We start from the raw sequence: 23,527 nt of genomic DNA, 5'->3' as shown, positions 1-23,527 counted from the left end.
CATATAATCTGACTTTCTGAATAGCACAGGGCAAAAAATTCACCTATGAAAAAAAATCAAGCCCACATCCATGGGCTGAGCAAGAGTATATTTGTGCATGTATCACAAATTAGTGTTTTTGTCCAAACGTTATATTCATTGCACATGAAAGAAACATTATTGAGACCAAAATATGCTGTTCCTATATTGCTATATTAAAGAAATAATAAATCATTCATACTTAGTACATACCAACATGCATCCTGAAGTCCTAAATCTTTTTTTGTTCTCTCTCTAATATAAAGAGAAGACATAAAACTGATTTCACTCTATCAGTTAACTGCTGCTAACACCTGATTCTTAGGAATTAGTCCTTAAGTAAAAGAATGTTGAAGCTGCATGAAAATCAAGTATCCAGTAAAGCAAAGAGAAAAAAAAGCAATGCAGTATTGTGAAAGATTAAATATCTTCCAACATATTTCAAATAGAAATCACTTCAAGCTGCCTACTACTTTAAATTTTAGGCTAACAATTAGATCTCAAAAGGCACCTTCCTAAAAGAAAGAGTAGACTTTCTTTACATTGAAAGCTTCAAAAAGAGCTTTAAACACAGCTCAAGGAATTAGTTCATCTTTTACCTTCAGTTCCTCAACAGCTTTCTGTAATTCATCAGGTGTTTTATACTCAAAATCTCTTTCCAGATATTCTTCCTCAGCTTGTGTTATCCATTCATGCATCTCTGACAAATCCTTTCTGAGACTCACAGTCTTATCCAAACCACCTTTTAATGCTGCCTTCTTAGCATAGGCCTTTAAGAAAGAAAAATTACATGATATTTGCAGCAAGGCTAGTGTGCAAACTTGACAATATTTTAGCCTGAAAAGAACCAAATTAAATCATATACTAATAATATTACTGTAATTATGCAGACATTAACAAGTGATTAAATAGATATTAGTAATAAGCAATCGAGAAAGTATTAAACATGTGTATACATCCTTTTTTTAGCGAGTCATTGCTGTTCAGAATGAGTTTTCAATGACCCTAGAAGACTCTGTACCATATGCTGAGGTCATCAGAAAACAAATATGGAAAAATTGTCACTCGGGGAATATTTTCTAAAAGATGCAAAAAGAACCACAGGGAGACCTTGAAAGTGCATCCAAGGATGAAATCAGAGGCTCCTGAGCTATAAAGTCAGATGACTTTCTAACAAGTTTTAATGCAACTTGCTAGAGAATAAAGCAATATGCATATCTTTCTTCTACTGATGAAGTCATTATTGAATCTCTCAGAAAAGTGTATATCCTAAAAATAGGTAAGTAAAAAAGGAATCTCCTACTGGAAGAAAATACTTACTAAAGGGAAAATACTTTTGTTAAATTCTTTGCCGATCACTATACAGGGGTCATATAACTTAACGTTATATAGCTCATGTATAGAACTAGAACTAGATGATATTTAAGGGCCCTTCTGTCCCAAACCATGCTATGATTCTATGAATTGTGCATCAACCTATCAAAATTGTCCATAATTGTTTGAGCTATTGACTGAGCCATCTTTCAATGGCATAAAGAAGTTTGCAACAAAAACAGTTAGTTGCACTTGTGCCATTTTTCAGAGTTGAGTTTGCAGAGCTGAGCAGTCCAATATCCTGCACTGTGATGCTACTTCAGTAAATGTTATTTTCAGTAACATCAGGAGGAATTGTCTCAGCTTCCGACTGTTTCTGGTTTCATTACTCATCCTTGAGGAGCAGCTGTTAAACATAAATGCTGTTCTACATAAATGTCATTTTACAGAATGAAACAGAGTAACAACAAAAAGGTGATGTTCAACAAATATAAAAGCAGAACCATATGTGACTGTGCAAAATTGCCTATTCCTCAGTCACAGCACCAAAAGAGAGGGTGATCTCCCATGACCTGGAAAAAGTATCTGAATGCCAATTGTTAGCTCTCACATTCGTATTAACTGCATGTGTATCAACTCAAGCTGACTTCTTCCAAATCCTTTCGAGAAATCCCCACAGACAAAACTGATTTTTATATTTACTACTCATGTGTTTTAATAGTTATCACTGAAGAAGCTGTGTTAGAAATGCCCACTGAGAGGCAATAATTTGTGCTGTGTATTGAATCAAACTATTACAGGCAAATTTTCAGGGAAGTCAGAAGAAAACTGTAACAGACTTCTAAACTCATAGGGCATTACTTTAAATTTCTGTGAGAGAAGTGCAAAGATATCCAACTTATTAATATTACAAAAATAAGCAATTAAAAACTCCACATTAGTCAAAGGGGAAAGACTACAGAACTGGATCAAATAAAATGTCTTACAGATTTTAAAGATCAACTTTTTTCATATATATGTTTATCAGAAAAACATACAGAGGCTATTTTTCACGTGTGAAGTGAGGAATAATAATTTTAGAGAACATTAGACCACCTTGAAAGGTAACAGTTTTACTATTATGCAAATATACATTGAAAAGGTAGACAACAGAATGAGCAAGTAGAAAAAAAAGTATAAGTAATACATGAAAGACTTTTCCTTTGAACTGTCATAAAGAATGAGAATCCAAATGCCATCAATGAAATTATAGCAATTTTTAGCTTCCTTAATGTGTAAAATTATTTAAGAATGCCTTTAATTAAAATAAAAGGACTCTCCTTTCCTGTTATGCACCATTCTCTCAAATTCATGTGACCATTGGAGACTGTAATTTATACACATGCATATGTGCACATACTCTTAATTCGAAGTTATTGAATTCTGAACTCTTCACTGCTTTAGTGTCTTATTTCATCTAGAGTAATGACATGTGAGTACAATGATGCAAAAGAAAATGCAACAGTAAATAGAGAACTTGATTTTTTGCCAAATGCCTATATACCACTTTGGGAAAGCTAGATTTGCAGGAGTCATAAATTACATTGCTGTTAAGATCTAACATATTAGTATACAGCTTTGTTATAAAAATAGTAAGGTATTGTATTATAATATTAAGAAATATACTGTACATGTATTGCTACAAGCTAAGCAAAATTCCTAAAACAGAAGTTTAATTAATGTGAAACAAAACGTCTAAATTCAGTTTCACATCTACTGGATATGCATAGAAGGACAAACTCTGTCAGTGAGGAACATGATTATTAATTTAAAATTAACCAGTCACAGGGGGAGACTTAATACCTGTTGGCAAATGTGTTCCCATTGAACATTCAGATCCTTTAGCTCTGTCTCTATTCTGGAAGCAAATTCTGGTTCTGCTTCACTCTTCATTTTCTTCCCAACCTCATTAACACTGTTCAAACTGGGCTGGATTGTCTGGATATCATTTACTAAAGCCTACAGGAATAGCAGAAGATTAGGCAAGCATCATTTACACAAATTTTCAGGTATGATATCCCTATCAAAACATGTCTACATGGGATTCTGACATGTCTTTGGTCCAGGTCTCCAGTCAAATGAGCACAATTAACAGACTTAACTATGAAAATAAAAAAGGAATGAGCAGCTGTAATATGGTAAGCTATTCTATATCAGATAAAGTTCATTTGCAAAATACATATTATGTAAGTTTCATGTTCTGTATATGCTACATATATACACATATATAATTTTATATTACATATATTATATCTATTTCAATGCCTAGATCTTTTATTCATCTTTGTGAAGGAGCCTCCTGTCATAATGGTGGAAAATTATTTGTGAAGCCATCTTATAACTACGCCAGCATCACCCTTGGGTTGTAATTCACCTGATAGCTTCCTTAAAATTATCTGAATGGTGACATTCTCTGGATATGTCTAGCTATTAGAATTTTATTTGTGGTTGAATATTATTTAAGCCCTGAAGTAGTTCTAAATTGCCATTTCCAATTTTATTTTCTATGGCCCTCTTCAGTACTGCAGATGTTACCTGGGCTTCCTACACAGTGCAAAAGACTGGAAGTGTAAACACATAAAGGATAACAAAGATTTTGGTAGCTTTATTATATATTTGACAGTAATGGCTAATATTTGTGCAAACTTCATAAATTCAGGTGATAGATTCTAAAGGAGTTACATGTAATTTACTACTCTGTAGAGATAAGAGTTGTCCTATATAATTCATAATAATTTTTATTTAAATATGGGGTAAGAGAGAGTCTAAGGAGCTCGTAGTTCTGTAAGATCAGTGTGTATGTTTCATAATATTTACACATCCTGCCAGAACATTTACAGAACTTGTAAATTCCACTGAACATATAGACAGGGACTATCATGGATTACAAGATTCACTGCACTTACACACTCTGTTGGTACAGGCAGAAGAATTTGTAAACCCTGTGATGGAAGTATCAATACTTCATGATGCTTTAAAACTCTGCTGGGACAAAATCCTGAAACTTGTAAGTTCAGTGAAAAAAAAAATGGATATAACTCGCAGTACCTGCAAGTTCTTTCAGTACAGTCAGAAAAGGTTATAAATCATGTGTGAATAATAGACACAGAAAAAGATCTTCTGGAACAGATTATACAGCTTATAACAAATAAACATGCAATGTTTGTAAACTCAACAAAGTAAATAAAGATATCTTAAGAGGCTACTAACTTATTATTTGCTGCAAGTACCCTCTTTGATGGTACTTTATGTATTTATAGCTCCTGCTATAAATACATAATGATACAATCACTGTATGCCTCCTCTCTGCGTTGAAGTTTCCAATTTTTTAACAGAATTTTCCTTCAAACCCAGGAAATGCAGGAGGTTCAAATATATTGCAGAAGACAACCCCCTTACAACAAAAATTTAATTTTAGGAACAGTAATAATTTGTGTAACTTCTGTATAAGCTAGGCTCATAGAGAAAAATCGAATAATTGCCAAGTAGGCAGGTAATACTCACTGTACATTGCTCAAGTTGCTTTTCCAGTGCTTCTGAATCACCGAGAGCAGGCCACTCTTCCTTCAGAAAAACATCCACTTCAGCCATCCACTTCTTCAGTGTTTTAGTGTCATTCTGTTCATTAAAAAGACACTTTATTGCATCGCACAGACCCTGACTAGCAATAGTGTAATTCATCCTGGCACTATGACTAAAACTCAGCGCAATGTAATTTCAAGATTATTGAACTGTCTGAAAAATACAAACACAGTAAACAAACAAAACCAATTTCATCTGGGACTGTCATCAACTCTTTAAGCTGCACTCTGACCATTTCTGCCCAAGTTTAATGTGTCAATGAGCAGGCAACTTTCTGGCTCTCAAGTTTTTGCCTTCCAGATATCATTTGTGTTTAGATGCTGCATGCATGTTCATTGGTTCCTTGTATGACTTCAGACTACTCATACTTGGCAATTGATTCAGGCTCACCTATCAAATCCTCCTATGCTCCAATTTAAATTTCAGGCTCCTTTTGGAAGTTGCATGCTCTGTTGCCTATTTCTCAGTCACAATACAGAAAAACTCCCTTACTACTCAGAATGAAAAAAAAAAATTGTAACTGAAATAGTAATTGAAACAGATTCACTTCAGAAACTAAAATAACATGATGACTCAATGAGTCATTTCAGAGACTGACTCTCAGTTACTGTTTCTAGCACTAGAATATTTGTAATCAGTAATTTGCTTTCCATACTCTTTAATTAACCGTTGCAATTAATAAAAAAAGCTGAATATCAAATGCTTGAAAAGAGGGAAACTACCAGCCCCAGTTAACTTTACATAGATAATCGAATACTTTGAAAGGTAGGATGAGATTTTAAAAATGTCACTTAAAATTACTTTGAAATGCCACCTAAGGTAAACAATTAGATGCACATGTTAAAATAAAAATTATAACGGGCAAAAATCTGAAACGCAAATAATAAAGCATTTGTTCATCAAACTGTTTTCATCAACAATGAAGTACATATTGATATTATATGCTGAATGCAAAGTTGCATTAAAGCACAAAAAAGGACATTTCGTTAGAATATATACTGTGCCCTAAAATGTGTACAAAAATGCCTTAGCAACTATTACAAGAGAGATAACCAAAGGGAACATTTTCCTAATATGCTTGATATATTTAATAACAGGCTACCATGGAAAATGAACTGAATTAATAAAAATAATCATACAGAAATTATCAATATACTTCAGGATGGCAATTATCAAAACACTGTTGAAATGTCTACTGTGCATTCCATTATCAGTCAGTAAAAATAGTTCAGAATCATATTTCATGATGGAACTTTAATACCTTTACAAGATACTTTAAGTATAGTTCATTAATACTGCAAAATATAGATCTGAAGGGATTTATTTCAAAAGAGATCCGTCTCGTATTACCAATGAAGATCGAATGTATGACTTGCATTTTGAATTAGACTGTAAATGCATTTTATTTATCAACACTGATTTAACTGTATCCCATGCTGATGCATTCCATAAATTGCAACAGCTAAATCAATAATCTGGAAGTAATTCAAGGAGTTGAAAAGACTATGACTTTTATATTAATTGTGTACTACAGTGACTTCAGCAATAAATATAAAGGTTAAGATTTGTACACAACAATAGCTCACATAGCTTTAAAAATACATGCTCTACAGAGCATGGTCATGATGTTCAGGACTTTCTCCTTTTAAGAGCAGTGGGGGGAACCTTTCAACCTCTATCCAGAAAATTCAGGGAAAAAAAAAAAGACAAAAGTTTGAATTTCTGAAGCAAAGTGTATTGCTCTGTTTTGTGCAATTGCAAATATTTCATTATACTATTGATAAAACCACTTTCCAGTTTTCTTATTTACATTGGGTTTATGTGGCAAAGTTTTGGTAGCAGGGATGGCCTCTGTGAGGAGAGGCTAAGTGCTGCCCTGTGCTGGGCACAGCCAGTTCTAACTGCCTCCAATGGACCCACCACAGGACACAGGTGACCCCATGATCAGCTAGTGACGCCTCTGTGATACTATAGTTAAGAAAGGGCAAAAATGCCAGACAGGCAGAGGAGGAGAGAAAAAAAGTGAGAAACAGCCCCGCAGACACCAAGGGGAGTGAAGGAGGGAGAAGAGGTGCTGCTGGAGCAGAGATACCCCTGCAGACTGTGCTGAAGACCATGGTGATGCAGGTTGTCTCCCTGCAGTCCATGGAGGTCCATGGTGGAGCAGATATCCACCCTGCAGCCTGTGGAGGACCCCACACTGGAACAGGTTGGATGTGCCCTAAAGGAAGCTGCAGCCCATGCAGAGTCCCACACAGAAGCAGATCTTTCCTGAAGGTCTGCAGCCCATGCAAGGATCCATGCTGGAGCAGGGAAAAAGAGTGAGGAGGAAGGAGCAGCAGAGAGGAGCTGTTATGAACTGACCACAGCTCCCATTCCCCATCCTTCTGCATTCCTTGGCGAAAGAGGAACAATAGTAAAGCAACAGAGTGCAGACTAGGAAAAAGAGGGAGGGGAAGATGTGTTGTTTTAATATTTGTCTTCGTTTCTCACTACCCAAATCTATTTTAATTTTCCCCAAGTTGTGTCTGTTTTGCCCATGATGGTAACTGGTAAGCGACCTCCCTGTCTTTATCTCAATCCAAGAGCTTTTTCCGTCCTATTTTCTCACCTTGTCCTGCTGAGGACAGGGAGTGAGAGAGCAGCTGGGGCATCTGGCTGCTGGCTAACGTTATCCCACCATACCATTAAACTTCATTTCATGGCCAGCTTCAAACATCAGAGATGTAGCTATGGAGCCAAAATTATATATACTGCTATAAATGGTACTGATAAAATGTTTCCTCCTTTTTTGGTCCATTTTGCTTATCTAAAAACTAATGAAGAGTAACAAAATAATGAGTACTTTTTTCTTCTCTAAAAGGTTTTTTTTTTCCTCTACAAAAAGCAGAAGTGTAAGAATACTCTGACAGAAAATTTATTCCTGACCAGACAACTCTATTGAATTAAGCTGAAAATAACAATTACAGTTCACATGCTATTGTATCATAATTCACAACATGGAGCTAATCATCATGTATCATCTTCTACTACCAGCAAACCAAAGCTAAGGACAAATATTTGATCTTGTAAACAGAAGAAATACAGAGAGACAACACTGAGAAGAAACCCACTATGAGAACACAGCTTTGAGTATGGCTGCAGGACCTCAACCTTCAGAATTTTCTTTGTGATATCCCCCACAAGTATGCAAGTGTTCATTTGCATGGGAGCAAGGAGAGAAAAACATAAAAAAAAATAAAAATACTTTCTCCATTTTTGTGATTGGTTGATCTGAATTCCTCTGAAACCTGTCCCTTGAAATTATATAGAAATAGAACTGGAATATGTTAAAAATGGACTTATTTTAAATCTTATAACATCTAAGTCATAGATATCCCCTGTAATGCTGATACGTGTGATTTATAAATAAGTATAAATAGGAGATCCTGACAACGAAAGAAACAGTGTAAGATTCCAACTCTGTCATTCTAAATACTTGAAATTCACACAATCGTGTAAGTCATATACACTACTGCTTTCTGGCACCCCCTGCCAAGATACTACCATATTACAAATGACTTTAATTATGTAAGTGAATCCATTAAAGTCAATATGGTTACAGCTACTTCAGCTACATGAAAAAGTACTTCAGCGACATTGAAAAGGTAAGTAGAGGAATATTAGTAGCAATTTCACTGAAATCAATGTTAAGTTTTGCTATTGAAAGAACATAGGCAGAAACAGCCACAAAATCATAATTCAAAGTAAAATCTTGGACCCACCAAAATCAAGCAAACATTTTAGTACATTTTATGTACTGTTTTGATATTTCACTTTGGTGTTATTTTCTTGAGGTATATAAATGTGTTCTGTGCTAGTCCCACAGCCACAAGCCACCACATAGTAGTTGAGGCTGAAAAAGTTTGGTTAACCTGGAATCGCTGGAGTTTGGTCATAAGCTCCTCAAGTTTCTGGCAATGTTCCACCAGTTGTGCTGATAATTTCTTCCAGCGTCCAAGGATCACCTCAATCTCTGATCGATACCTTTGGCTGACTTCTGGAGGGGCTTTCCTGGACATGTCTTCCACAGTTGTGCTAAGATAGTTCAGGCCTTTTTGCTGCTCTTGCAGAGAACTTTGTAGAGCCTATGAGTAAGGAGCAAATAGTATCCTGATTCATGTGTCAGGTAATTCTCTTTGTTTCACAAACATAGGTGAGACAGCTGAAGAAAGGACTGAAAACTAAAAACGTAGGTCACCTTAGCTAAAACATCCAATGACATATTCTACTAAGCAATTTGGAATTGCTTTTTTTCACACAAACTAGAAAGCAGATTTTTTAGTTGAACTGAAAATATAACCAGAGGTGTTAATACTTGTTAATAGAGGTGATCCACATACAATTCATTAATTTGAGATAGGAATTTACTATGGCCCTAATGATTACACTTTCAAAAGTATCAGACTATACATGGAGAAAAAGAATAAACTTAGAACTGCTTCTATAATTTAAATTTTTGATAACCTCTCAAAACTTTTGCAATTAGCCCAAATTTGCTGCATCTAACTTTTTTTCCTATATTCTACTTTTTATTTCTGAATGTGCATTATTAGTTGCATTAAACAACTTGCTCATTAGCCATCCAATAGTAGAACAATATCAAATATTGAAATGCACGGAAGGTTTGTACCCACTGGCAAAACTTGTTCCACATTTATGTCTGCTTGTAAATCCAGCAGGAAATCTGACAAAGCCCATGCTGCATTTTGCAAATCACAATCATTTCCATGTCAGCACTGGCAAATGAAATGAGCTAAATCTCTACTTAACTACCAGATCTATCGTCAAAGGAATATTTTATATATCATGGGGACAAACAAAGGCTTTTCTTTAGCATGTTCAATATCTTATAAAATTGGTTTCAGTAGTGAAGAACGCTTTCAATTCTTTATCTTATATAGATAAGGAATCTATATAAGTAAGTATCTACCGTATCCTGAAGCCCTTGGCTAAAACCTGGGTATAATTCACTCAAGATCCACAGGCTTCAGCAGGTTCAGGACAACTAAGGGTTCTGTTCCTCTAAACTTTTCATTTGAGATGTTCATTCCCACAGCCTGGCCACTCACCTTGAGCTCCCTGAGTCTCTGTTCCATGATTTCATATTCAGCAACTGCAACCTGAGGCATGGAGAGTTTAGTTTCTGACTGCTGGATCCACACAAGTATAGTGCTCATTGTCTCTTTGTAGTGTGCAGGAGGTAAACTGTCAAAAACTACATTCGGTGGGGAAGAAAAACGAAAGAAATAAAATAATTTTGTGCTTCATTATTTGGTTTGTTGACAGAAGATGTTTGATAAAATACTGAGCCTTATTGAAGTCAATGGCTATTTTGCAACAGATCGTAACAGGCCCAGTATGTCAGTATCAGATTTTTCCAGAATTATGGAAGCAGAAAACTTTTGAAGAATGAATACACTCACTCTAATATTTACGATACGTCTGTCATTTTATCAGTTGTGTGTCACTTGACTATCTTGTTCTTCACCAGGACAATTATAAAACTAAGAATTTCCTTGGCAGATCACATTATTCATATTCAAATTATTGGCATGATTGTCCATTTCACTCCCTGTGTACATTACTGAATAGTTTGAAGCACTGTCTGACCTCTATTTTTTTCTATATACCAGTATTCTAGAAATGACTCTAAATGTGTTTGGGGAGAAGGGAGAGTTGAAATGATGGATACACCATCTTCAAAAGGATCCATTACCTATGGATATACAGACATTCTATAGAGTAAGAAAATGAGGTCATATTTCCTCATGTTTTATGGGGTTGTATTTCTTTCACAAACAACATTGCAAAATAGTGAAAAAACCAACCAAATAGGTTGGTTTTAATTGGCTTTAAATTAGGTTTTATAACTAGAAATGTTAACCAAATCATGGAGAAAAACATTTGAGAAAATATTAGTTAATCTTTAATAATATTTTATTAAGAAATCTGCTGTGCAGCATAGAGAAACTACTAAGCACTCTTGAATCTAAGAAAATCCCAAAACAAAACCACCACCCTGAAAAAAAAACAGCAAAACCAATGAAACAAAAAATATTTGAGGGAGACAACCTCCTAGAACTAGAGAAAATGGTTTTTTTTTTTGAAAAAAAATTCACTTGCTAAAGAGAACAGAATAGCTAAATACCCTTATGCATCAGAAAACATAATGGAATAATGAAACATGAAAAATAAAACACCACAAAAACCCCAAACCCGTAATGATGAATCAAAAATCATTTTAACATAAAAAAAACCCTAATGATGAATCAAAAAAATATTTTGAGAATATGTAGGTTATATGTACAGGGAAGAAAAAAGGAGCATATACTATCAGTGATCTGCAAAACATAATTCAGTCTTTCAGAAATTCTTCTATCTACGGAAAATAATTACTTGCAAATAATTTATGCAAATAAAAGACGGAAATATCTAAAATGCTCAAGCAAAATTTCAACATTTTCTATTAAACTAAGGCTAAAATAAAGACATGGGATATGGCCTTTTTTCCATCTGTTCAACAGAAGAAAAACAGTCACTGAAGAAAGCAGAAGAAACTCAGACTTAAAGAGCCAAATTTTCTGTGCTTCAGCTTCAGGGTTTTTTCACATTTTTTGATCCATAAGACTTCTCTGAAACAGGAACAGACCTAATGCAGTATCGCAAGCATGATCATTCATATCTACAGCAGAGTTATGAAAGGAAGTTAGCACTTTGGATAAAACTGTGTATAACATTTCTGAAGATAAAATATGATTGACATAATAATCTCATCTAAAATATCACTACAGGTATGTACTGTATGGGATAAAACAGTCTCGACAGCTGAACTGTTTGAGATGAAGCGCCTGTGATGCAGAGAAGCCACATAACGTAATAACAACAGACCAGGGCTCCATAAAATATTGAATCAGGGAGTTCTGTTCTCTAGCACTTTAGGAGTCTCCCCAGCCTGTTCAACGCTGCCACCTCAGGACAGCTGCTTCTGCGGCTGGCCAGGACACTGGAGGAGCATACTGCAGCACAGGAGTGGAATAAACAGCTAAAGCAAGGAAGAACTTTACCAAAGCCCCTGCTTGGTAGAATTACAGTTCAGGCAATGAACACTACTCATCTTACAGAACTAATCAACTGGTTAGTTCGCAAGGTCTTGTTATAGCAAAATTAGGTGAGGCAAAACCAGAAATTACACAAAATTGGATACAGAAGAAATCATGAAGAAGCTAGCATTTACCATATTTTCCTGTTGGCAGAATGGTAGCTGATTTCAGCATATGAACTGGTTCTCCTATTCACCGTGACCTCTTCAGTTTGCCTGTGTGTGCATGTGTGAAATAACCACAGCAGCACAATAACGCAGTGTTGTTGAAAAAAAATCCATCTTTAAAAATGGAATCATGCCAAGAACGAATTTAGGAGGAATACTACAACGATCCACTAGAAGGAGCTAGCATAATGTCCAATTTCAAAACAGTACGGTCATTTACAGATATCATTGGTTTAAGGGGAAAATAATCTCTTTGCTGTTCAAAAAATTAAATTTCTATTTTTATCCTATAGTTTATTTTTAATTTCATAATGAAATACAGAAAGTGTACGGTAGTCACTGACATGTTATGTGTCTTTAATAAGGAATAAAGTCAGCTTTCTCTTTTGGTATACCATTTCCCCCCTTTTGAAAAATGCATTTTATTACAAAGATTGTAAATAATGTTATAACTAGCAGTCATACATTCTGTGTTGCAAGAAAGGAATAGTTCACCAGATGATGAAAAACTAGATACCCTAAAGTAGCTACTCTCTGATGAGCTTTATGGAGTTAAATTTCTATTCTATGAAAATCTAGAGCAGATTCACTCCTGCAATTAAACTCTCTCTCCTCTCTACTGACAGAGGCGGACAGCCCTGTCTCATAACCCAACTAAACAAAGACATTTTTATATTGCCTAAAAATATCACTGAATCTGCCCATAAACATGCTAACAAGAGGAGATCTGATGGAACTACATTGAGTATAACCTTTGCTTCTGAATCGTGTACCTTCCCTTCTTTTCCTATTAATATGGAATATATAATGCACTAATAATTTCTGAAAGACTAATTCAATTGCAAAAAAGACCACCTAAATTGTACTACTGGTTTAGCGTGACAAAAGCAAATACAAAAGTAGGAAAGCAAAATACATACACCTATCCTTTGCATGCTAGTCAGGCATATTGACTTCTTGTCATGAACACTTACCGGTCTGTAGCTGCTTTTCTCTGGCCTGAATGTCGGCAAGTATTTGTTTGAAATGGCTGGTAAAAGCAGCAAGGTCAGCATCCAGAAACATTGGCCTTTGTCCTTTCTCTTTGAGCGCTTGACTTTGAGCCTTTAGCTGTTCAATTTGAGGCTGAAGGGTTGACATTCGGATGATTTCGTCCTGCATTTTTGAACAAAAAACATCAAGATAAAGCTGTCCAACAAATGAAATCACTAGTGCCATGAAAGTACCACTGTTTCAATGCACATTACACAACTGTTTTGCTTCGAACTACATCAGTTACAATGAGAACAAATTCAACATTTTTGATCAGTTCTCACGAATCAATACCTCTGCTCCCAATATGATGCTCTTACCGTTGTTTAAAGTCACTTTCACATGACATTATCATGTTAGTAGTGTAATGCTAAAGAAAACGAGATAGATTGTACATTAAAATTCCATGCCCAAGGAGGATCTTTTTCATGTGGAGTTGGGAAGATAAAAACTCCACGTCTCATAATCCTGGACTCATCTCTGTTAGATTATATACAGGCTAAATAACATGAAGTAGAAAAGGAGAGATGAAGATGCACAGTGATTGCTAGCAGCCCCACAGTAACACATTACAGGTTGATGTTGTACTGTTATACCTTCAGGAGACCTTGTACACATTGTGACACTTGCAACTACTAAGTAAAAAGAAATGAGGAAAGTAAGCCAAATGTACAGTTCATAGTAGAGCTACTGTGAGAGAAACTTTCTGCAAGAAAACACAGCGCCCCTGTAAGCACAATGCCAGCTTGGAAATGCCTGAAAATAGAAGTGATAGCATAGATTTATATTTGAGTTTCAAACATTGTTTTCAGTTTGAGAGCTTCTGGAGCCAGAGATTTCATAAAGTCAAAGTTCTACAAGTATGGTGTGGAATTTATAATTCATTACTACATCTCAATAGATTCCTGTAAAACAATATTATCTTGTAAGTAATCTCCACCCACAGAGTTGTCTACAGTAAGAGAGATAAGCAAATTTCTATGATGATGCAGTACACAAATGAAAACATTTAGGGACATTAATGAGTGAATTGGTGTGACCGTTTTTGTACAGCTATTGTAGTTCTATCTTATGATGACTGAAGAATATTCCTCAATTCGACTACACAATCCACCCTGCATCAAAATGCAGGGTATGTAACAAGTAAAGTGGTCTGCAATGGCAGAATTTTGAACTTGACCATGAAGAAAATTTTCTGGCTCAGATCCTTGTGACAGAGGTGATGAGCAACAGTTTCTTAATGATGAATCAAAGACACAGATTCTTACAGGGGAAAAAAAGGAAAAAGAGTTTAGGAGCATAGTTCCCTAGCTTTAGAAACATAAGTATCTTAATAACTAAATATTTGGGGCAGTGTTTTAAATGCACATATGCTAGGTTCTATTGCCTCTTTATTTCTTTACCAGTCTTTCCTTTCCTTGAAAAAATATTTTCAGTAATTACCTTGGAAAGATAAGGAGTCCATTTTCCACTTTTATATGGAAATAGTGTAGGTCATAATCTGTCCTACTGTTGGAACACCTATGAAGTACAATATCATAAAAAATTTGGAGAAGAATCTCTAACCTTGCATTTTTCCAACTGAGTTTTTACTGTAGCAGGATCTGTTGCTGGTGTGGGTTGTGCTTTGAGCCAGTTTTCTGCAGTAATTGCTGTCTGCTCCAGTTGCTGCAGCTGGGAGTAGAAGTCAATGATGTTATTTTGGTACTCCAGCCATGTCAGTCTTTCACTCAGCAACTGACAGAACTCAATCCAGCGGCTCTTCAGCTGCTCTGAGGCTTGTCTAATGTTGTCAGCATTCAGACCCTCTAGAAACAAAACAAGAGAATAAGTTCAACACTTAAAGATAAATAAGTCACATAGAAAAGAAAAAAAAAAGTAAAATAGTTTAACAATTCAATTTCTGTATTTGAGAGCTCATAATTCCAGTAAAAGATTTATCATCAAATAAGTCCTGAACATATAGATGTTACACATTAATGAAGAAAGCATTTAAAAAATATTTTAAGTTGCTGCCAGGGTACTTTTGTTGCTATGGGAATGAATTATAAAGTGCATTAAAGTACAAGAATGGGAATAAAGCAGAAAGTAGAGATACAATACATAAAGCTAATTAAAACTGCTGTAAGAAATAAGAAAATGCCTGACAGCTGGATTTTGAAAACTATGTCTGGACTGTAATTAGATTTTAATGTACAAGACTGTTTGGGTTTTTATAAAAAGACCGACTTAAACGAATGGGAACTATATTCTGCAGCTATTTTGATGTTTCTGATAATCCAACAATCCTTAAGTTTTGGATTACATGTTATTTTAGCAATATCATAAGCACCGAAGTAGAAACATATGATCAGATCAAGCCTCCATCTAGACTAGACCCATGTGTCCAACAGTGACCATCAGTAGACATTAAGCAAAGACTGAGAGCTGAGAAACCATAGGTGACACTTCTCTATGACTATTTTCAGATGAGGTTTGCTTTCTCTGATATAGTTTGCCTGTTTCTGTCTATTGTTCAATAATCACGCACAAATTAAAGTTCATAAAAGAAAACTTATTTTAGTTATTAGAGACAAGGCAATTATTTAGAACTATTTAAAGGTAAAGGAGCTCTATATACTCTGTGAAGAAAGTAAGGGAATACATATCAAAGATAAGCAAAGGGGTCTTACAATAACATCATTTATAATTATTCCGAAACTTGAACTCAGGCTGAGTTCAAAATAATATTAACATAAGCATCTCACTTATTTTTCAGAGGAAGTCTAAATGTAATCCCTAACCTTTTTTACTAGCATATGTAATGATATACATACCAATAGGACTGATACTGATTTCAAAATTAATAAACTTCTCAATCCACTGAGTAATGCTATATGCTTAAGAACATTTTTAATAACATCATCACTTAGTCACACACTAGTTAAACGGTAAAACAGAAGCTATGTTTTTATCAAAATAATCAAATTTAGGATGTTTTTCTATTTCTTAAAAACAAGTTTAGAAGCAAATGAGACAAAAGCCTTCAGTGCTATACTTCCATGATTTTTGATACGCTGTTGATATGGTTTGTCTTGTTTGCAACCTGTACTCCCAACCTGCAGTAAAATTTCTTTAGTGGGGATATAAAATAGTAAAGTTCATGTGCAATATCTGAAGGTAGGACATAGGAAACAGACTTATAAATAAACCTGAATGCCTTAAATAAAAAAAAGTACTGGAAACTTATTATAATAAAATTTTTTAAGGAATTACTATAATGCATGCTATATGGTAAACCACACTAAATGATAATCTGGGATCACGTCTGTTGTGGAGCACCGTAGTTCTCTGGCAAATCCTATTCTGGATTCAGCTCAGCGCTATTCCATCCAGAGTTGCTTGGAAACAGCCCACTTGGGAAACAGACTGTGCAGTACCTGATAACGGTTCCCTGAACATGCTCTGTTTCTAGGATGTTGCCCTAGCCAAGCAAATTGTACATGATATCCAAAACTACAGGCAAAAATGTAGAAAGATAGGAAGCCCAGTGCTGCTGGGAGATAATGGCAACTGTGGTGCTTGGAGCGGCTATACATACACATTATACTCCGGGAACTGGATGGCACAGTTTAAAGGCTGAACAAAGATATAAAATGAACTTTAAAGCATAAAGAGGTAAATAGTATTTTGACACATCTTAATAAAATCCAACAGTGATCTGGCCTTTTGTGTGTACGTGTTTGCATCTGGAGATGTGTTATGCATAACTACATTTTCTTAAAGCGTAATGTCTAATGAACATATAGTAATACGTGAACAGGCAGCACAAATCTGAATGGCACAGCATGTCTGAATAACAACAATCAAAGATGACCAGGCACATAGATACTGAATCTTACTAACAGCAAGAACAAACACATACATAGAAGACAAGCCTTTAACTATGCTATATTTCAAGAATTGCTTCTGTCCTGTTGTGACTTTGGTTATAAAAATGCTGTATACTCATAACAGACAGCAGATATCTTTGTCACTGTGTTCTCTGAACCTCTGAATCTGGAAGACACTGCCTATGAGTTTGGCAGAGCAGATATAAAAAGATCACTTCTATTTATCCCTCCTTTCCTCTCTTTTCAGCTGCCACAGTCTCCAAAGTACCCTTAGGCAAGATTATGATTACCACGGGAAGTGCAGTCATGGATTCTCCTTGCATAATAATACTTTTCACTGTAATATTTTCTTCAAGGATTCAGAGAGGACTGTATTTCAAGTGAAAATCTAGAATCATCAGATCCTCTTTTCTTCTTTTCGGTCATATGTACCTCTTAACATAACACTTAAATATGTGAAAATACACAATATTATTCAATTATTTTTAATTCTTTTTTTTAATATCTAAACTTTGAGTCTAAATGTGATTCCACAAGTGCACAGATGAACAAAGAAATACTTTTGCTCTTCATGTCACTGAAGTGGACAGCACAAGATTCGTGTATGCAGAGCCATGTTTGGTAAAAGATTGCAGAGGTGCACCTCCAATAGGTAACAATATCCTACTGAAAGGAGAGCCATCTAAAATCTCCATAGGATGTATTTTTAAAACTCTCTTAATTCACAGTCCATTCAGGTAACTCAAACTTGTCTATCAGATGTCAATATGTCATTTCCAGAAGGATGCAAGAAAATAGCCATTACTTGCACCTGAAGTCATATGGGCAAATTTGTCAAAATTTTGCCTTATTTTGAAGAAAGCTAGTCCTCCAGCATTGAGAGTGAAAAATTAATAACTATTTGAGTAGTTGATGCAATGAGGACATAATTTTAATGTTTTTATTTGCTCATTAAATTGGTGAAAAACAAGAATTTGAAACTTACTTCCATGATAAGTACTGATTTCTTCATTATTTTTAGCAACTTTAGCAACACCAGCTTTCATTCATGATGTTAACATCCGTCCTCTTACTCTGCTTCACTCATGGCAGCAAGACATACTAAAAGTTGACAAGCAGGCGAAGAAACAATATAAACCCCATTCTCCAGTAAAACAATATTATTTTAGGAATAATGGTTCATAATCTTCTCATCTTTCATATTCTAAAAGCTTCTGATATAATCAGTGAATAAATATACTGTAGCCAGTGGAAACACATCATTATCTGAAGTGTATCTATTAATTTTATTACCTTGTGTACTGCACATAACAAACTGTGTCGAATATCTTTAATTGTGCAGCACCTTACATAGAAGTACTTTGGAATTGCCACTAAGTATGAAGTATATCTTATTAAGTGCATTTATCATTTGCTATGGTTCTATGATAGAATAATATATTATCTGTGTTTTTATAGCTTTTGACTCATAAGCTGTGGGAATCTGTCCCCTTCCTTTTGAGCATTGTCTCAGAAATCGTAAACCACGTGCTCGGGCGACATCTTATGGCGGCTGCCTGGAATGCCCGAGCCTGGCAACGTAAGATGGCGCAATAAGCTAGGCGCCCGCCCTCCACCCGCCTCCGGATGCGTGTCTCCGGTGACAGCCTGGCAAGGGGCCAATCCTACGGCGCAGGAACCGGACATGTCCCGCCTTCGGACCTGTGATTGGTGCGAACTGTTGACTGACGGCTCCCAGTCACATGACTCTGCCGAAAAACTCTATAAAAGAGGCTGGATCGCTCGAACACGCGGGACCCTCACCGCCATCTTCCAAGTAGGAAGGAAGTATTTCCTGCGGGACGCCGCTGGATCTCAGGGTGGTGAATATTTTCTTTTTCTTTCTCTTTCAACTGTTTTCTCTGTTTTTTTTTCTTTCTTTTACCTCTCTCTCTCTCTCTTTTCCTTGAATATTGAGTTGCCTCAGTGTTGGACCTAATAAAGTCAGAGCCAAGTTTGTTGATACCGTGCCTCGGTTGTGCTTTGTCCGAACTCAAGGATCACGAATCTTTAATATTTCGGGTCAGGATTTTTTGGGGGTGCTTTACCTACAGGCAGGTTAAGCATACCGGGTGTTCGCATTGAACCAGGCACGCCACACGTGGGCTGCACTGGAATTATTTATATTTTTCGCGGGCCCTGCGCGCGGGCTGTCTGCATTGAACCAGGCACGCCGCACGTGGGCTGCACTGGAATTACTAATTAGGCGGGTCTCTCTCTCTCTCTCCCCCCCTCTCTCTCTCTCGGGGGGGGGGGGGGGGGGGGGGGCGGACAGGGTGGGGGGGGGGGCTGTCTGCATTTTATTTCTAAATTTGCTTTGGAGGCGGACCTTAAATCCGGAACCCGACATAAGCATATGTGAAATGGTAATTCACAAGATAATGTATTTTTTCCACAGAATAGTGGCACTTAACAATTACGTGTTTTATCATAACAAATTCATTTGTATTAACTTTAATGCTGCCTATCAAAATTCTATGAGTATTCATTCTGATGCCCTATTTATTTTATTCTGAACTACCATAATAGACAAGTGTCCACTCAAACTGCTAAACTGCTTCATTCATGCATAAACAGATTTTAGTCTATTTTAGAATAGAATTTAGAAAAGAAAAAGAGAATAGATTTTTTTCCTAGAAACACTGGTAAAGAGAAGATGTAAAGTTTCATTGATTGTAATCATCAGACTTCTTTAAAAGCATGGGCAAGGAGAGGCAGACTATGGCCCACGTAGAAGATTAGTGGTTCGGTGAAGAATCATCCACCAAAAGCATCTATGATTTCCCCTGTGATGGGAAAAGTCCTTCAAATGGCAATATCCAGACACAGTGCTTACAAACACAAGAATAGCTGCTCTGTGTGAGATGGCAGTTCTCTCTACTGCAAAATACTTTTGCTGACAACGGCTGAAAGGATTTACATAAGGCAAGAAGAGTGCTCTGTGTAAATACACTTCCTCAGAATATTTTCCTCTATGCTAAGGAACAAATAAATGAAACCCTAAATAAACCAATCCAATTCTCTCCAGAATTTGAATCCTGTTTCGTACTTATTTCCTCCTCCTATTACAGTAAAAATAAAAGCAAGAAAATAAATATAAATGATACAACAATGAAATTCACCACCGTTCTGAACTCTCTCTTATAATCCACCACAGGTCTTTATGCTTTTATGCTTTTCATCTGTTATGGTCAGAATCTTGTTTACGAGCAAAGAGGAAGCACATCTGATATATAAGTAAAGCCAAGAATTTAGTGATAGCATAATTGGAATCTTAAGAGTCTAATCATTATTAGTCCAGATCTAATTGATACACAAGAAGTAAAAACCAATGCAGTTAAAATTGTCATTACTTGACTTCACAACTGATCTATGCCTTAAATCTGTTTGCCTTGTGTAGTCTTTTAATTACACTGCAAATGCATGACAATCATCAATTGTATCACTGACTGGTTTCCTTAAAGAAAGTACCATACAGAATAACGATGGGAGCATCATCATTTGTGATTTGTAAATTGTCATAGTTATAAAGGCTTTTCATTCAAGATAACACAGTACATCTCCCCTCCACTAAATGTAAAACTGCGTGTCTCCCATAAATCCATAAAGGTACATTAATTTCAGTTCCTTCCCAAGTTATGGAAAAGAGTTCCAGCATTAGAAGAGGAAGGTATGTAGACATAGTCAGTCTGCTCTGTTGAATCCTGTTTGGGAGATCCAGTAAAACTTTCCTATGCTATATCCTTTCCTCTTGTTCTTAGTGAATACAGATATCAATTAAAAAAAATAACAGATGAAGATTGCATGTTCCAAATTAATTTCTGCAAGCCACACAAAGACTAAAGAAACTTAGTTGAATTACTGTGGAAAATATAAGGCTGCATAAGTTTACTACAGTTTGAGATGCAGGTTTAAAGTTGAGTTACTTTGTTTACATAACTTTTAGTTCAATATCAACTTAGAGATAATCCCATTCATTGCAATTGCATTAGATCATAATGATTTGGAAGAAAAAACAAATAGAAAATATGCTGTATTTAAAAGTACAAAGTCTGAACATGGCCATTAACTTCCTCTACACTCAAAGCTTAATTTTGAACACCTAGCAAGATATTCCATTTGCAAATTCTTTGTTAAAATCATTTTACAGTTCTCCTCAGCTAGTGTTAATTGTTTAATTCTGCTCTCTACCACTCTCACATGGTGGTGATTTCCAAATTATTTAACCATTTCATACACTATTCTTTAAACTGCATTTGCAGCAGTGGAGTAACTGAAAGTCCCATAAACATTTTAGGCTTCAAGTCCAGAGGAACAGTTTCTCTTTTCAAAGGAATTGTTTCTTCCCTAAAACCATGGTAAAAAAGGATCTTAATTCTCACAGGCAACTAACCTGTCATCCTTGCTAGAATATTATTGCTACCAAGGCTACCACAATACATGGCATCATACAGAGCTCAGAGCAGTTGATAGGAAACAGATAAAATCATGCTGGCTTAGCTAGTCTACCCTGTGCTTGCACCCCAACAGGAAGACGTGCTTCCTAAAAAAAGGTGTGATTTGGGAGATACTGGAAATATTTATATGCACATCTAGCTACAGTCAAGACCACAACATCTCTAAACCATGAATAAGCATGAACCCATGGACTGAAACAGAAAAAAGAGAACCTTGAGTTAAAACCACATGAGAATATTTAAGATAGAATGTTAATCTACTTGATACTAGACATGGTAGGTAGTACAGTACTGGAAAAGTGATATATAATGTGCTAGTGAGTTCTGCAACTAAAACCAAAATTAGTCACCAGAAAGTACTATATAATCTAAAGAAACTGAATCTGGAATTCTTGAGGTGCAACTCTGCATTTGGCCAAAGGAAGAATGGGGGCACTGCTAAATGTGTCCTAGACAGATTCCACCCAAAATAACAACCTTGATGTGGCAGCAGACAAATTTCAAATACTGCCTTAAAAGTCCTGTACAACCAGTTCTCCCAGGCAGAAAACATGTCCAAAAAAATTGACAAAATTTTTTATATGATCAGCCATGGAAAACTGCCAAAATTATTTCAGAGGGTACCAATGTTACCAGACTCCCTTCAGTCTATTCACTGAGCCTAGGAAGGGAATTCTTGCAACAGTTGTTACAGTAATGATAATTAAATATGTCTTACACATTAAATATGGTCACTTTTAAAATATTACACCTTCATACATAAGCAAGATAATCTTAGGATTCTATCAAATTTCTTTAGCTTGGCCATTCACTACCTCAAACTTGAAGGATTTCATTTTTAGCAATTAAATTCTTGGACAATTTAATATAAAATGTATGTTCTGAAGCTCAGTGCATTCAACACCTGTATTTCGGGTAATCACATCAGTATGACTGGTGTTGGCCCATGTTTAATATTTTGCTGTAAAGTTAGACAGTCTTTAATATCAAGGACAACGGCATAACTTACAATTTTACTTCCACCTACCTTTCTTTGGTTTTTATTTTTCCCTTAAAAATATCTAAAAGTTCAAAAGAATGACATAACAGAATATTTTCTTTGAAAAATCAATAATAAAAATAAAAAACTTACAACTAATCTTCATTTTTAAGAGTTGTGTAAGCTTTGACATTTATTATCTTTGAAAAGCCAAATGCCAAAAACCTCTTCCAAAACCCAATAAAATCTTATATTTTCTGTGATACAGAACATTACAGCAATATGTATATTACAAAACATACATTGTGTAAGTCAGAAAGCACTATTTCCAAACTGTTCAGAGGAATGCGTTCAGAGCTTTCTAACTCAGATGAGTTAATGTACCTCAAGAGCTTAGCATACTCAGAAAATAAGATTACAACTTAAGTCTCTGTGCAGAACAGATTGTTAATATACAGTTCATTACTGTAAGCACATTTTACACACATTTCTTCTCATGGTACTAAAGTGGTAAGATTTTTTTTTTTTTTTCTAATTAACAGATTTAACATTCAGAAATAATAAAAGAAATATAAGGTAATATTACTTTACTGCTCCATTTAGACAGTATTTGCAAATATAATTCTTGTGATAAATATGAACCCGTGCATTTATCAAATCCCTAAGAAGATTATCTAAATCAACTCCCATGTAATTACCATTCACCATCTGTTCCACCAGGGCCTCAGCTGATCTGCTGGCATCTTGCAGTTTTCTGTACTTCTCAGGCTTTTCTCGTTGGATGGCCTGCAGCATGACAGGAAAGGTGAATATTTCAACAGAGGGATTTTGAAGAAGAAAGTAATTAATCTCAGGGATGTCTTCTGATTTCTCGAGACCATTTAGC

The 23,527-nt window shown here is 35.6% G+C and overlaps 1 protein-coding gene across 1 annotated transcript in view; it reads right to left on the bottom strand.

The window, feature by feature from the left end:
* The window catches only part of DMD (dystrophin), a 1,374,504-nt gene that overhangs the window by 781,228 nt on the left and 569,749 nt on the right, over positions 1-23,527 (bottom strand). Inside the window, 8 exon segments of the mRNA XM_068422827.1 lie at positions 618-788; positions 3,175-3,330; positions 4,876-4,989; positions 8,868-9,080; positions 10,065-10,210; positions 13,237-13,417; positions 14,861-15,102; positions 23,340-23,427. Of these exon segments, the coding sequence (XP_068278928.1) occupies positions 618-788; positions 3,175-3,330; positions 4,876-4,989; positions 8,868-9,080; positions 10,065-10,210; positions 13,237-13,417; positions 14,861-15,102; positions 23,340-23,427 (1,311 nt within the window).

Source organism: Nyctibius grandis, chromosome 2, assembly GCF_013368605.1.
Source record: "Nyctibius grandis isolate bNycGra1 chromosome 2, bNycGra1.pri, whole genome shotgun sequence".
In the NCBI taxonomy this organism is placed as follows: Eukaryota; Metazoa; Chordata; class Aves; order Nyctibiiformes; family Nyctibiidae; genus Nyctibius; species Nyctibius grandis.
This window is presented reverse-complemented; position numbering and strand designations above follow the sequence as displayed.